The sequence below is a fragment of the Sinocyclocheilus rhinocerous genome, unplaced genomic scaffold (genome assembly GCF_001515625.1).
Source record: "Sinocyclocheilus rhinocerous isolate Xijiao unplaced genomic scaffold, SAMN03320098_v1.1 scaffold140, whole genome shotgun sequence".
Classification (NCBI taxonomy): Eukaryota; Metazoa; Chordata; class Actinopteri; order Cypriniformes; family Cyprinidae; genus Sinocyclocheilus; species Sinocyclocheilus rhinocerous.
Window position 1 is genome coordinate 1886795 of NW_015642053.1, and position 14297 is coordinate 1901091.

Genomic DNA, 14297 nt, shown 5'->3' on the forward strand with positions numbered 1-14297 from the left:
AAAAAAATCACCCACTGAGTTTCAAAGCTGCCACCTAGTAACGACTTTCTACTTCGAGGATCTTGATAGAAATGTAGTGGAGTGAAAAGTACAATATTTGTCTTTCAAATGTAGTGAAGTTAAAGTCATAAGTTCCCAGGAAAAATAATACTCGAGTAAAGTACCGATACTCAAAAAGTGTACTTAAGTACAATACTCAAGTAAATGTACTTAGTTACTGTCCGCCTCTGGATATACATGGTCAAACTGCTGAAACTGGGACCACATACCAACATACTACTCTTACTTTTTCTGCTATATAAATGTATGGTTGGAGTAGCAAGAGTAGTATGCAGTTGCAATACTAGTTCAGTTCAGCTAGCTTCTTTTTTCCCATTTATATGCTAACCAATTAACCAGTTATACCAGCTTTACATACCACTTGCCTATTAGCCTGCCATCTTACTTGCTGCCAAGTTACATACACACCATTATGCCATGTTGGTGTATAAATAGTGTGAGTAGCGTGTTCACATTGAAACTGTAAAAAAAAAAAAAAAAAGTGCTCATTAACTGTAAAAAAAAAAAAAAAGTGCTCATTAAATACCCAAATAACTATTTTTTGAATGTTGGACACTTCATGCAATTAACAGTTGCAGCCTTAATTACTTAGCAGAGTACTGATGGAGGATGACATAGGTAAATAACTATAAAATTCACACACTACACAGTAGATCACGTGTGTAGTTTAAGTGCACAGTGTAGGCCATATAGTGCATTTGTGACATTGGCCAACTATATGGTTTACCAGTTAGCCTGTAGCTTAGCTACCACAGCTACAAAAGTCCCATTTTGGTTATCTACACAGGATATAAAAACCCAAGTAGATTTTTTTTCAAGCTGTACTGTTCTTTTTGGGGGGGAAAAATAACTTACTGAATAAATATTTTGAAAACAGCTGTACTGCTGTCATGCTAATAAAAAAATGCAGCTAAGTTAGAATAACGGTGCTACTTTTTGCCAGTTACTCCCCTAAACTAATCAAATGTCATGCAATTCATATGCTCATATTAACACTCAGGCATTGGCCTTTATTTCACCTTGCATCACATTCAGAAGTTCTTCATCAGTGTGACAGCTGTGCTCTTCGCTAGCAGGAGCACTTAGCAAACACAGTTATATACAGTCTTTTCCAATGGGGAAATTGGCCATACAGAAGCTGTTTTTGTGCAGTGCACTGATAAATTGTGCAGCCTTCAGAGAAGCCAGATGTTTTCTTATTCCTTTTTTGTTGGTCTATTCTGTGCTCCAGCCTACAAATATCTCTGCCTTTCTTTTCTGTTTGCCTTGTGATGCACTAAAAATGCTGAGCTGCTATGTAGTCAGGCATCTGACATTCTTTCAAGAAAGAAAACCCGAGGAGGGGGAGACGAAACCCTGCTCACTCACAGGTTATACAAACATCACCAAAGACTCACTCTTGCAGATACACACACACACACATACTCACAGCACCTTGTTCCACATGTAGCCACATGTGAGAGGCAGGCATCCAATTCAGATCACTTGGCTTTAGTCATGCAGATTGTTAATAAATCTTTGGTTTTCTTCACGTATACACGCACAAAAAAAACAAAAAAAAACTGAACAGGCCTTCATTTTTGTCAGTTGCATATACATTAATTATTTCCATTGGCTTAGCAGAAACAGCAAATGTCAGCATATGCAGATCACACCCATGTTTTTTTTCACGATTTGCCTCCAATTTTTCACATGCCATTGTAAACGCACTGACAGGTGGCTGTGTCTAAATTATGCTCAAGCTATTGAATCCCTATATGCATAAAACCTCACACTGAGCTTTCAAAGCTGTAGCAGAGAAACATGCATTTAAAACGGCTCTTCTGGAAGCCGTTTTAAAATTTCTTCTCATATGTTAGTCATATCAAGAGTGAGTGGGTCACTGTCAGTTGAGAGATGAAAACAATGAGAATCTAACCAACACTGACCTAAATTTCTTGTCTAGAAATCAATAAACTGAGGCAAAGGGCATTTTGACTTTGGCTCATTTGCGTGTTTTCGCTTTCATTTTGTTTGATTTTGTTTAGATTTAAGCACCTAGATCTTTTCCAACACATTGAAAATGGGCTCACAGTCTTTCTGAAAAATAAAATAAAATACAGTGCACATTTCTCAAATTCATTCACATCTGGTCTAAGCTGGAAGCATTTATGTGAATAATTTGGTTTACACAGATCTAAATTTAGTGTCAAATGTAAGTGTTACCATAGTGATGTTAGTAATATAGTCTATTTTAAGTCTGCATAAAGAACTTAAGGTTAAGATTGATTATACAGCACAAAAACAAAGAAACTGTAGAAAAAGAACTTAAACTTGAAATTAGCATTTATTTGAACAAGGATCTTTCCTAATTACAAGTCTTTCTTTTTCATTTCACAAAATATTTACATCAGAAAATCCCTCCATTTTATCCCAAGAATTCAGTTAGTTTCATAATGTTCATTGGTCACTTTTTCTCTTAAGTAGATCTAAAAAAACAAAACAAAATAAAACGAAACCAAAAACTTAATTCCCTGTTTCAAAAGTCATTTTATAACTGCTAGCAGTTTTATTATTTTTCTACGAGTGCTCATAAACTCTTTTCCACATGCACTCAGTAACAAACAGGAAGCCAGAGGCTCCGTTGCTTGGAGCCGGAAACGGCATGAAACACAAGGAAGAACAATTACAGCATTGACAGTAAATGCAGAGGCATCAAGTGCACCATGACCCTCAGAACACAGGCCATTTCATCTTCGGCTGACACGTTTGCGCTGAAGCCGCAGTTGAGTCAGATATAATGAGAGGCCACGGGTAAACGAAAGAATGCGAAACCAATGCATCCTGCATTTAACATACAGGATGTAAAGGGGAGCGTCTCTGTGGCTTTGAAGGGCGTGAGAGAGACACAGCGCCGTCTGGATGGGGTCCAGATTGAAGGTTGTGGGTGGAGGCGCGTTCTTGGTTACTTTGGAAGCCTAAGGAGAGGACTGCGAACCAAGGTGAAGGGCATTTCCATTAAAAAGCTGCATTCAGTAGGGAAGGTCAAGCGAACAATGGCGGCGATGACAATGCTGTGCTGTTCCAGTTTCCGGGTTGGTTTAAAACGGTTCAAATTAACATGTGTTTGTGCTATTTGTGACGAATCAAAAGACCACAGACTCCAATTTAAACCAAATGAAAGCTGAAATATGGAAGGCTGGGAAACTATACAGAGTTTTTGCACATGGGTGTTCTAACAAACGACAACCATGTGAAGTTAATAAAACGTCGTGGGCTACAATTCTCTCAACAGTAAATCGCCTTAAGTTTCATTAAGAGCTGACTTAATGGTTTTACTGCTGACTTCCATCGTTTCGCCTGATGAGTCAACGGTAATTGCGAAATTTGGGTCTTACAAAGAAAGTGCAACATTATTGAAGATTCGACAAAAGACAGCATCCTCCATCATTTCTGCATCTCTTGCAAACATTGAGTGTTATTTTTAGAAGAGCAACTTGAGTTCATGGTACATAATCACAACACCATTAGTGCCTAAATAATGTGCAAAGCTATGCTTGACTTTGTGATATTAACTTTCTTTTTCACTGCGCTCGGACTTCAGCAGTTCATCCAAGTTAATTCTAAATGATTGATAAGGTCTGCGTACAAAACTGCCCCACGTGCATCTCTTTAAGACATCTCTCGGCGGAAAAAGACACCCCATCTGGTGACTGGCAGCAGTCACTGGAGCAGGGGTTAACTGGTGACGTAATGCTTGGTGGAAGACTGGCCGTAGAGGCTGTAGAAGTCAGTGTGCCTGTGCGACTGAGAGGCATCGATCCAGTCGCGCATGGACAGGCTCTGGAGAGACTGGGACATGGCTGGGGCCGAGGGCAGAGGGGCGTGGGAGTACTTCTGCGAGCTCACCGGCCAGGGGAAAGCGCTGGAGCGAGGGTAGGGCGGATGTCCGCGGTGGTTGGACACGGAGGGCACCCCTGAGCAGTAACAGTTATCGACTGTGCACATCAGGATCTTCCGTGCTCCGTACTGGGGCAGCTGGGAGGAGCTGCCGTTTGGGTAATGTGAGTGCGGGAACACCGAGGCAGAGTGCGGTAAGGGTTGAGAGCCGGAGGCTGAGCTGCTGCTTCCTACATGTTGGGTGGAGACACACGGCCCTAGAGCTTGCTGGGAGGACTGACCTTCGCCTGGGGCAGAGCCCTGAGTGAGACTCAGGCACGGCTGCTTGGCAGCCGCAGGGCCTGATGAGGAGGAAGAGTCCATGAAGCTAGCGCCAGCTCGGCTACTGCCGCTGCCTTCGGGGAACGCCACGGAGTGTCTGCGCTTCTCGCACAGGTACGCCGGAATACTCTGGAAAAAGTTTGCGGGAGCACTGAACGGAGCTGGAAATGAGAAGGATGATAAAATAATTACAGAAATGGTTAATTATTTAAAAAAAGAGCAGTTGGATACAACTTCAGAAGGTTTTATATAATTAATACTTGAACATATGTATTTTTTTCATGCATACCTTCCAGCATCTTGCAGAGGTTCTTCTCTCTTTTAGAGATTTCAGACAGAAAGAGTTTGGAGTTGAGGCTGCCCACTTTGTACGATGACAATGTGCTGCCCACATACGACTGAGACCTAGAGTCCAAAAAATGTTTATGTTTATACTTAACACAATGCCAGGACAGGAATGATGACTAATGAACCTTATGATAATGATTCATGTATGAAAACTCTGCAGTGACTCACCTGTCCATTAGTATTTTCACAGATTTTGTGTTCTAAAAAGAAAAAAAAGATATTATATATCATTTCAATAACAGGGTTCCTGCACATAAAATACATCTAATTAAAAAAAAGATAAAGATAAAACAACAACAATAAAAACAGAGTAACTATGTAAATGTAAAAGAATAAGCCTGCACTGTATTTTCGCACAGGAATTTTCTTCCCATTGTTTCCTATACCCATTCTCACTGCCTCTATTTATAAAAGGTAAAATTTTAAAATGCTATTATAATAGTAAATTTTACTAGACAAGATACAAATAATGTATTATATTATTCTAATTATACTTATAGTATGTCATTAAAATATACTAACATGTTCTTATATTGCATTATATTATATTATAATTAGAGTGCCTATAGTATCTGTCATTATTTGCACTTTGTAAAAAATACTATCTGGGATAAAATACTATATATGGAAATTGTCTGTGTATCAGCATCAGAACTAAGCTTTATAGTGGTAATGAAAAATGACAAATATAGATACAGACAGCAAGCAGGCCCCGCCCACCAGTGTTGTGTGTGGGTTTTTGCAAAACAAAGTTGTTGTGTGGGTTTTGGCACTTCAAATAACGCAAAACAATTCCAGAACAGTTTTTTTTTTTGCAAATCAACCGAATGCAAGAAGCTAAAATAAGACCGTAATGAACAAGCAATTCAAGGACAAGATGATGATAAACGCATGTGGAACATGCATGCCTGCAGCAGACTGACAGCTTCATTAGAATAACAAAGGAGTTTCTTTGAGAAAAAAAAGCCAAATTTATAGCATCTCTTTGTTTTAGTATCTCTATTGGTTTATAGTATCTCTCCCTCCCCTATAGAATTAGTAATTATGCTAACCGGTATTTGTTCCCCCCTTACTAAACATTTCATGAACATGAATATTTCTAAAATCACATAGTTTAGCTCAGTACTAACAAATAGCTGAATCTGACTTGATATCCATAAATCTAAACAACAAACCCCAACCTAAAAAATTATATTCATACTTAATATATCCTGGATTCCAGAGAGGTGAACGGTGTATCCAGCACATGAAAAATGGATGCCTAATATACATGGGGCCAAAAATAATAATTTTCTGGCATCTTTGTGTACTATTACACTGTTATAGTTCGCAATAAATCGGAGTTCACTCATAACAGCCTGGCAGAAAAATACTCTTCATCGTCCTCACCACGACAAAAGGCAAAGGGACTTTAAAACATGGCTAAATGTCACCATTTATAACAAACACAGGCTGCGCAGTATTGACAACAGCAATAAAAGTCAGGTCACCTTCATAAAACCGATGTCCTCTGCCTTATCGAAAACCATCTGGATGGAGCTGAGCAGTTTCTTAGCCTCTTGCTGTTTCTGGTGAAGCTGCAGGGCCTGCGCCGAGTTCTCCTGGCAGAACTTGGAATGGGCCTTATCCAGGACCTCCAGGGTCTTCCCCAGATCCTCCTCCAAGAGCTGCTGCATTTTCTGATACTGCAGCTGCACCTCCTCCTTCAGGTGCTGCACTTTGTCCTGAGGATCAGCACAAAACCATAACTTATTATGCAAGTCTTGTTCTGTCTTAACAATGGGGGCTAAGCAGAGACTGCATCTGATATGGATGATTGGGAAGAGCCACTGAGGAACTGGATTTGTTATGGTACAAGAACTAGGCATAACCTTTATCTCAAACCTGTACGAATGTACTAATGTGGTCATTAATCACAGTAATAGGAAGAGTGTCTTGTATTAAAAAGCGAAGTGTTTAGTTCCAAAGCTTGCAAAGCACAGGATGCAGTTGTTCTGCTAATAATAATAATGTGATTTAGCTTGTCAGTGTACAGTATGAACATTTCACACTTACTTCCATAAGACATTTGTCAGATTCTAATTTGTAGAGCTGCTCTTCTATGTCCTGAACCCGGTCCTCGATTCGATCCTGCTGTTTGATCAGCATTTGCTGAAATACAAAAAGATATGATTAGGGCAATACTGTTTTGATTTGACTACATTTGAATATCTGGCCATGTTTGGATGATCTGGATCAGCTGATAACTGTAATCCATTATAAATATATAAACAATTACATAAAAAACAAACAAACAAACAGTGAAATAATTATAAACCACCTTCCACCACAATCAACCATTTTGCAACAAACTGCTCCTAGTTTTAAAAGAATATTGTCAGTGAAGACCATGCTTGAGATGAAATAAGAATTGTATGGAAAAAAGCAAGGTAAATGCCACATGTGATCAGAATATTTTTATATGTCCTTTCCAATCTGCAATGCAATTTGTATGCAATTATGCAAAATGTGTAAACATTATTTGAATATTTTGGACACATAAAATGCTGGCTATGAAATTACCCAAGCCAATTTCATTCCTCACTTTAAAAATGTCATTTCCACCACTGCCATTTCCAGAATATTATGAAATTACATGACCTGAGGTGGAGTGGAAATGGCAATTTGGTGAAAATGTTCATGGCTTTCAGGACAAAGGAATTTCCTCTGTATGCATGACATTGTATAATAACAAATTAGTGCACGAAATGTGCGTTTCATGAGAACTAAATGCTAAGAAGAATGATATTTAATCGGTTTCATTTGCATACTTCAAAACAACAACAACAGTTTCAAACAGCAATATTTACCAAGTGGTAAAGCAAATTAATTTTTCAGAGTTTTCAGTCACTTACATAAAAAAAAAAACTTACAAAATCTTATGCCATTCTAGAAGTTTAATCAGAGTCACTATTAAAAGCATGTCTTAATATCATACTGAAAAAGCAAGGAAGAATCACAAAACTACTGTAATGACATGTTTCTAAGGAAACTTGATGGGTATTTAATAAATCACAGTATTCACAATGTTGCTTAATTATATATCATCAGTAAAAAGAATAAATCTACAATATTTCAAAGATCAAAGAACCAAAGATCATATATAAACTATATGCAGCTATAAAGAGAATATTCATAAAAGAATCAGTGTTCTACATGTCGAATGCTGTAATATAAATTCAGTTTGAATGATAAACTAAGAATTCTGGATACCAGAAAATCAATTTAAGTCTTATTTTATTGCTAAGACAATGACATAACAATTGAACAATCTAGTATTCTGGTTAACTAGCATATTTTAAAAACTACATAAAGAATATTAGAATGCAGCACTGAGACAAAAAGATACAAAGTCAGTTCTGTTGTGACGGCAGAAATGTAACTTTGCTAACTTCCTGTTCCTTTCTTTTAAATTAATGCAACTGTCAAGGCCCCGCGGAAAAGGACTGGTGGCTGAAGAGGAATTTCAATTATTTTCCTTTCATATTCAATGGCAAACAAAGGGAAAAAAACACAATCAACAAACGACTTGCGATGTCTGACAGAAGTTCAGTGGCACCTAAGGAACAAACCAAATTAGTTTTAATTAAACAAATGCCTCGTGCGAGAGGCAGTCACCAAAAAGAAGGTGGGGGTGCTGTCATGGCAACAAAGCTCTTTTTTCATATCTGTATATTCAGAGGGGAATATGAGGGAGGAAAAAGGAGGAGGAGAAGGAAAGACAGTATAGAGGAGAGCAACGAGAAAGAAGGAAGGCTCATTTCACACCGTCTTTCCCCATTTTGTCTTTGTCTGCGTCCAAGGCAGAGACAAATCGTGTTGACCCTGTGAGTGTGTATTTTGGAGCAAAGCTCCATAATGAATGCAGGCTAAGGCTAGCTCACAGATAAAACTGCTTCCTGTAGAAAGAGGACAAACCTCAACCACATCAAGCCACTTTATGCTCAAAAGCATAAAAAAACAGGGCTTGCGCTGCCAAAGTTGACTGAGGGCACGTCTAATTCAGTAGCATGACGTCAAATTTTAATAACCTCACATGCGGGATGAAAGATTTAACTAAACAGGTATTCTCGCACAAGCAAAAGAAGTCAACTTTGGTATTTTTCTTCACACTCGAGAGTAATGCTGTTATATAATTCTGATTCATCTCAGCAAAGAGTCTACAAAGAGTAAAAAACAAAGGGAATCAATGTCAGTCTTCAGAATGTAGCAGTACAGGACAAACACAAGACCCAGAGAGGGATGCGCTGCAAACTAATGATCTTCAATCACAACGTCTGACAGATGCTTATAACAGCTGACTGTACCCTCTGTGCCAAATGAACTACATCAATCACTGCCGATGATACGCGCAGCCAAACCTTTTCCTTTCAACAGATTTTGTTTGTTGAGCGTATGACAAATTGGATCCACAATCACATGGTACTGGGTAAACGGACTTGTTTTCGTGTATCTCGCTTGTGCATCAACCGATTTTCTTGTGGCATAAATCCATTACCAAGATTTGGATCCAAGGAATTGGATTTGGCAGTGAATCAGACTCATACAGACTACACTAACCTCTCTACATTACCAAAAATTACACATATTTACAGTATAATGGGCAATATTCATTTTAGCACAGCAGGAGATCTATCTTGCATACATTTTTACAGCAGCAGTACATAATTTAAAGCCATATGGAGCCATTTTCTCCCTATTAAGTCACTTACTGTTGTAATTTAAAGGGATAGTTCACCAAAAATAGAAATCGGGTGAAAACCTGCATCCTGAAATACATCTTAATGGGTTTTTGTCCACACAGTGAAAGTCAGTTGGGTCCAGTTTTGTTTTGTACCCCACTGACTTTTATTGTAGAGGCAAAAAGGTTCAAAATATATTCTTTTTTGTTCTGCAGAAGACATGACATGATGAGGGTGAATAATTCATGACAATTTTAATTTTGGGTGAACTATCTCTGTGGTGAAATACTGTGAATTTGGCGAAGTGCTTCACAATAGCCAAAAATATGTGTTTGGTTTCTGAAAACACAAGTTTCGAACCATCTACTCCTATACAGATTAAATTGGTGTTTATCTACATCTACAATCAGGAACTGAAGAAAGGTCAAGAAGCAGAAAACCGCATGGAGACAGAGAATGTCTTTGAAGCTCTAGGATCTAAGACCATGGCCTAATTGTAGTGACTGATGAGCTCGGGCTGCCGGCAGAAGCCTGGAGGGTGGAACCTAATACCTCCCGGCAGCGGTGCTGGCTTGCCATCCAGGACAGACCTCTCTCAAGGGGGAATGGGGGTAGGGTGCTCAAAATCACTGTCATTTCAAACCAGCGTCTCTTCCACCAAGGTCAGAGTGAACGAGGCAATAGCAACCTTGCCCTGAGCTACAGCCCCAGACAGAGCTATTTTGCCTTGTAGCAGATGAACGTGGAAGGACAAAGGGTGTCCATCAAAGATGGTAAACTTAACATTCACAAACAAGGACTACCTGTGAAAAAGAGCTCTGGAAATCCCGAAACATCCCAAACGGGCATGGTTTCAGTTTCAAATAGCTTGGGCTGACAATTTTAATTTTGGGTGAACGATCTCTGTGGTGAAATACTGTGAATTTGGCGAAGTGCTTCACAATATCCAAAAATATGTGTTTGGTTTCTGAAAACACAAGTTCCGAACCATCTACTCCTATACAGATTAAATTGGTGTTTATCTACATCTACAATCAGGAACTGAAGAAAGGTCAAGAAGCAGAAAACCGCATGGAGACAGAGAATGTCTTTGAAGCTCTAGGATCTAAGACCATGGCCTAATTGTAGTGACTGATGAGCTCGGGCTGCCGGCAGAAGCCTGGAGGGTGGAACCTAATACCTCCCGGCAGCGGTGCTGGCTTGCCATCCAGGACAGACCTCTCTCAAGGGGGAATGGGGGTAGGGTGCTCAAAATCACTGTCATTTCAAACCAGCGTCTCTTCCACCAAGGTCAGAGTGAACGAGGCAATAGCAACCTTGCCCTGAGCTACAGCCCCAGACAGAGCTATTTTGCCTTGTAGCAGATGAACGTGGAAGGACAAAGGGTGTCCATCAAAGATGGTAAACTTAACATTCACAAACAAGGACTACCTGTGAAAAAGAGCTCTGGAAATCCCGAAACATCCCAAACGGGCATGGTTTCAGTTTCAAATAGCTTGGGCTACGACACAACAAGGGTTCATTTTGTAGATTGATTGGTCATTGCTAACATGTCCTGTCACAGAAATGCCTGGGATAACTGATGGCATATGATTTATATAATCAACATGAATGGAAATTATGCTGACAGCATGCACATGAATCAAATCGGAGGTGCACTGCTTTACTTCTTACACACATAAAGCTATTGCAAAGGGGAAAAAGCTTCATATGTAACACATCCAGCACTAACTAAAGATATTTGTTTTGAGATATTTGATGCAAACATAATATCTGAGCAGTTTCCATTCTGCCTATTAATTTGATTTGGTTTTAGGTTTATGAAAAGGCTATAAAAACATCTAGAGCCTTGTGCAATGCTGATTATTTAAAACAAGAAAATCCAGGTTGTTTTGTTGCAGCAAGCCTGGAAAATGCAAGAGGTTGTTAAGGGTGAATTAAATCCAAATCTGGCCTTTTCCCTCATCTGTGCCACAGAAAATAAGACTCATCATTAAATTCTCCAGTCGCAGTCCTCCCCTCCCCAAAACGCTACGCAAGGATGCACCTGTGCTGGGAAGATAAGCCCAACGGAGAGCTTCGGTATTGTTTGCAGCTCTACCCAATTGTTTATCATTCAAATGGAAGAAAAAAAAGGGGGGAAGGGGACAGAATAGTTAGCAACTACATCGATAAACCTCGTCGTCGTCTCCGCCAAATACAGAAGTGAACCATGACCTTTAGCTGGAGGTAAAACAACAGAATGTAGAACATAAGACAAGAAATTGAGGCCACTTACTCTGATATCATTACGTCTGACTTCTATATCGCACACCGCGTGGCCGTGGTTGGTAGCGCATCTGGAGAAGCAGCAGTACTGGCAGACGGCCACATGCTCGGTTTCACAATGATATAGTCTGTACTCGTCGTGCTGTGGACAGCTCCAGGCCCGCACGTCCTCGGCGTCCACCAGTAAGTGTCCAGCGTTGGAAGAGGGCTGTTGGAGATGGGTCTGTACGTGGGAATGGCAGCAGGGTGCATTGCACCTGAGGCAAACCTTCTGGGCTTGAAGCGGAGGGCCGCGTCGGCACAGAATGCAGTGCAAAACCGCTGGCGTCTTCTCAACGTTTAACGCGTTAAACTTCTCCACAATGTTGGACAGTTTGTGGTTCTTCTCCAGAGCTGGTTTTTGGCTGTAGGCATGGTTGCATTCGGGACAGCGAACCATTCCTGTATCTTTAGACCAGGCCTCGTTGATACACATGTGGCAGAAGTTGTGTTTGCAAGGGAGCTGAACCGGCTCCGAGAACACGTTCAAACAAATAGGGCATATGAGCTCTTCTTCCAGACAGTTCTTCCAGTTCTCAGCCATCTTTAATGCTCACAAGTCAAGGTAAAAACTGCATAAAATAGGTTTTCTCTGTCGATACCTGAAATGGGTGGTGTGGGAACCACAAGGACCTTGTTTTATCCCACAAACCTCAACTTTGTGCCAATGAGAGTGCGAATACTCTAGGAAAGTATACTTTGAGCACACTTTAGCTCAAGGCAACATCATTACACCACCCACTTCTTCATTCGTTCGTGTCAACTGTAGGCGTCGGCGAGAATTTTGTTGCCACAGCACTAAAGTGGACTTTTCTGTCTTGTGACTTTAAATGCCAACACACTAGTTCATATTCTACTTGTATCGCCAATTGCTGCGCCCACTAGTTATGTACGACGACTATGAATAATCCAGTCTGCTGAAGACCAGCCTGACAGCTCCTCTTTACTAGGTAAAGACACGTTGATATGCCGTTTTTCGAGAACAGCTTTGAGTGAGAGACTAATAAAAGCTGTTGAAAGTAAATTATTATTCTCACGGACAAGGCTTTTGTTGGTTTTGTCCGCTGCTATTTTGACATAGCATCACACTGACATGGATTTTATTCCCAAAGAGGATTATAATGGTTCTGCTAGATTTCCATACAGAAGTGCGTTACACTTTACATTAAAATATTCATATCGCACATCCCCGTGGCGTTATATATTTGAATTTCATAGAAAACAACGATCTTAACTAGACCAGTCGGTCAGTTCTTACACATATGTGTAGACTACGCGCATCCCTCATTATAACAAAGGAACATAGAGAGAACATACACTGGTATGTACAAGGCTTTTGTTGGTTTTGTCCGCTGCTATTTTGACATAGCATCACACGGACATGGATTTTATCCCCAAAGAGGATTATAATGGTTCTGCTAGATTTCCATACAGAAGTGCGTTACACTTTACATTAAAATATTCATATCGCACATCCCCGTGGCGTTATATATTTGAATTTCATAGAAAACAACTATCTTAACCGATCTTAACTAGACCAGTCGGTCAGTTCTTACACATATGTGTAGACTACGCGCATCCCTCATTATAACAAAGGAACATAGAGAGAACATACACTGGTATGTAACCAAGTCTAGAGAAAACTGGACTGCCGAGTGCCTTCACTTTGATCTCTCTTCAGGCGAGGAAAAAAATGAAGTCTTATTCCGATTACTTACACCTCCAAAAATGAACAGACAGCCCTTCAGATTTGAAAGCGAAACGGAGTGGTTCTCGCTATTGGAGTCTGTCATCTGCCATCTTGCGTCCCTCTTTAAAAATGAAAAAGAAAACGTCTCTGTTTGGCCCCCATAAAGCCTCTCTCTCGCTTTAGTGCTTAAAAGAAATCAAAAGTGGATTACAGGCGTGCGATTCTTCGCTGCTTCCGAGTCCTATCGTTGCCGATTCCTGAGAACGTGCATCCATGGGTCGATCTTCAAAACGGGCCGATCTCACCATGGTATTATTTATGCTTTTTTCCTCTTCTCTCGTCCAGGCTTTGATGACGGTTGGAATGCAGGGACAGAAAAGAGAGTTTCAATACACACAGAGCTTCACACTCGCTCCTCCCCTCCCAACGACCACTCCGCCAATCACGTGACTCATCACCGCTTTGACATTCCAAAAGGAGGGGCTTCGAGCAACGAGGCGGGCTTTGTTTAAAAGGGCATCCACATCTCGAAGATGGACCCTTTTCACATTTCCGGGTTTCTCAGCAGCGGAAGTCGTCATAGTTGGGTTAACTTGAAGAGCAGTGAATGGGAGAGTACCACAAATATATTTTTTGCGTTCCCATTTGCTCAAATAGCAAAAGAAAAACGCCACGATAGTGTTTTCGTGACTTTCAATAAAAGGAAAAAAATTGAGAGAGACTGATAACGGCTGTCAGAAGAGAGAACGATGTCAAATTTACCGTCCCTCCCATAGACGCTGCATTAGAAACACCCTCACATTAGCGTTAACCGGTTTCTTTTTAAATTTGATGCAAAGGTGATATAATACAAAGAATAGTGTTATAAATGTAGCTACATACATTTAAAAAAAAAATACAAATATGAAAAACTTTCGAGGATTTACGATGCTGATGACCGTTAAACGCGTCATCACAGTCTTGTGAAAAGA

At 40.1% G+C, this 14297-nt stretch overlaps 1 protein-coding gene across 1 annotated transcript in view; it reads right to left on the minus strand.

The window, feature by feature from the left end:
• LOC107755490 (probable E3 ubiquitin-protein ligase TRIM8) overlaps nucleotides 1-12955 on the minus strand; it is an 18222-nt gene extending 5267 nt beyond the window's left edge. Inside the window, exons 1-6 of the mRNA XM_016572291.1 lie at nucleotides 11608-12955; nucleotides 6664-6759; nucleotides 6099-6332; nucleotides 4777-4808; nucleotides 4550-4665; nucleotides 2397-4421 (exon numbers count right to left, since the gene is read on the minus strand). Coding sequence (XP_016427777.1) covers nucleotides 3778-4421; nucleotides 4550-4665; nucleotides 4777-4808; nucleotides 6099-6332; nucleotides 6664-6759; nucleotides 11608-12180 — 1695 coding nt within the window. The 5' untranslated portion in view covers nucleotides 12181-12955 and the 3' untranslated portion in view covers nucleotides 2397-3777. The remainder of the gene's footprint in view (nucleotides 1-2396; nucleotides 4422-4549; nucleotides 4666-4776; nucleotides 4809-6098; nucleotides 6333-6663; nucleotides 6760-11607) is intronic.
• Nucleotides 12956-14297: the final 1342 nt, after the last annotated feature.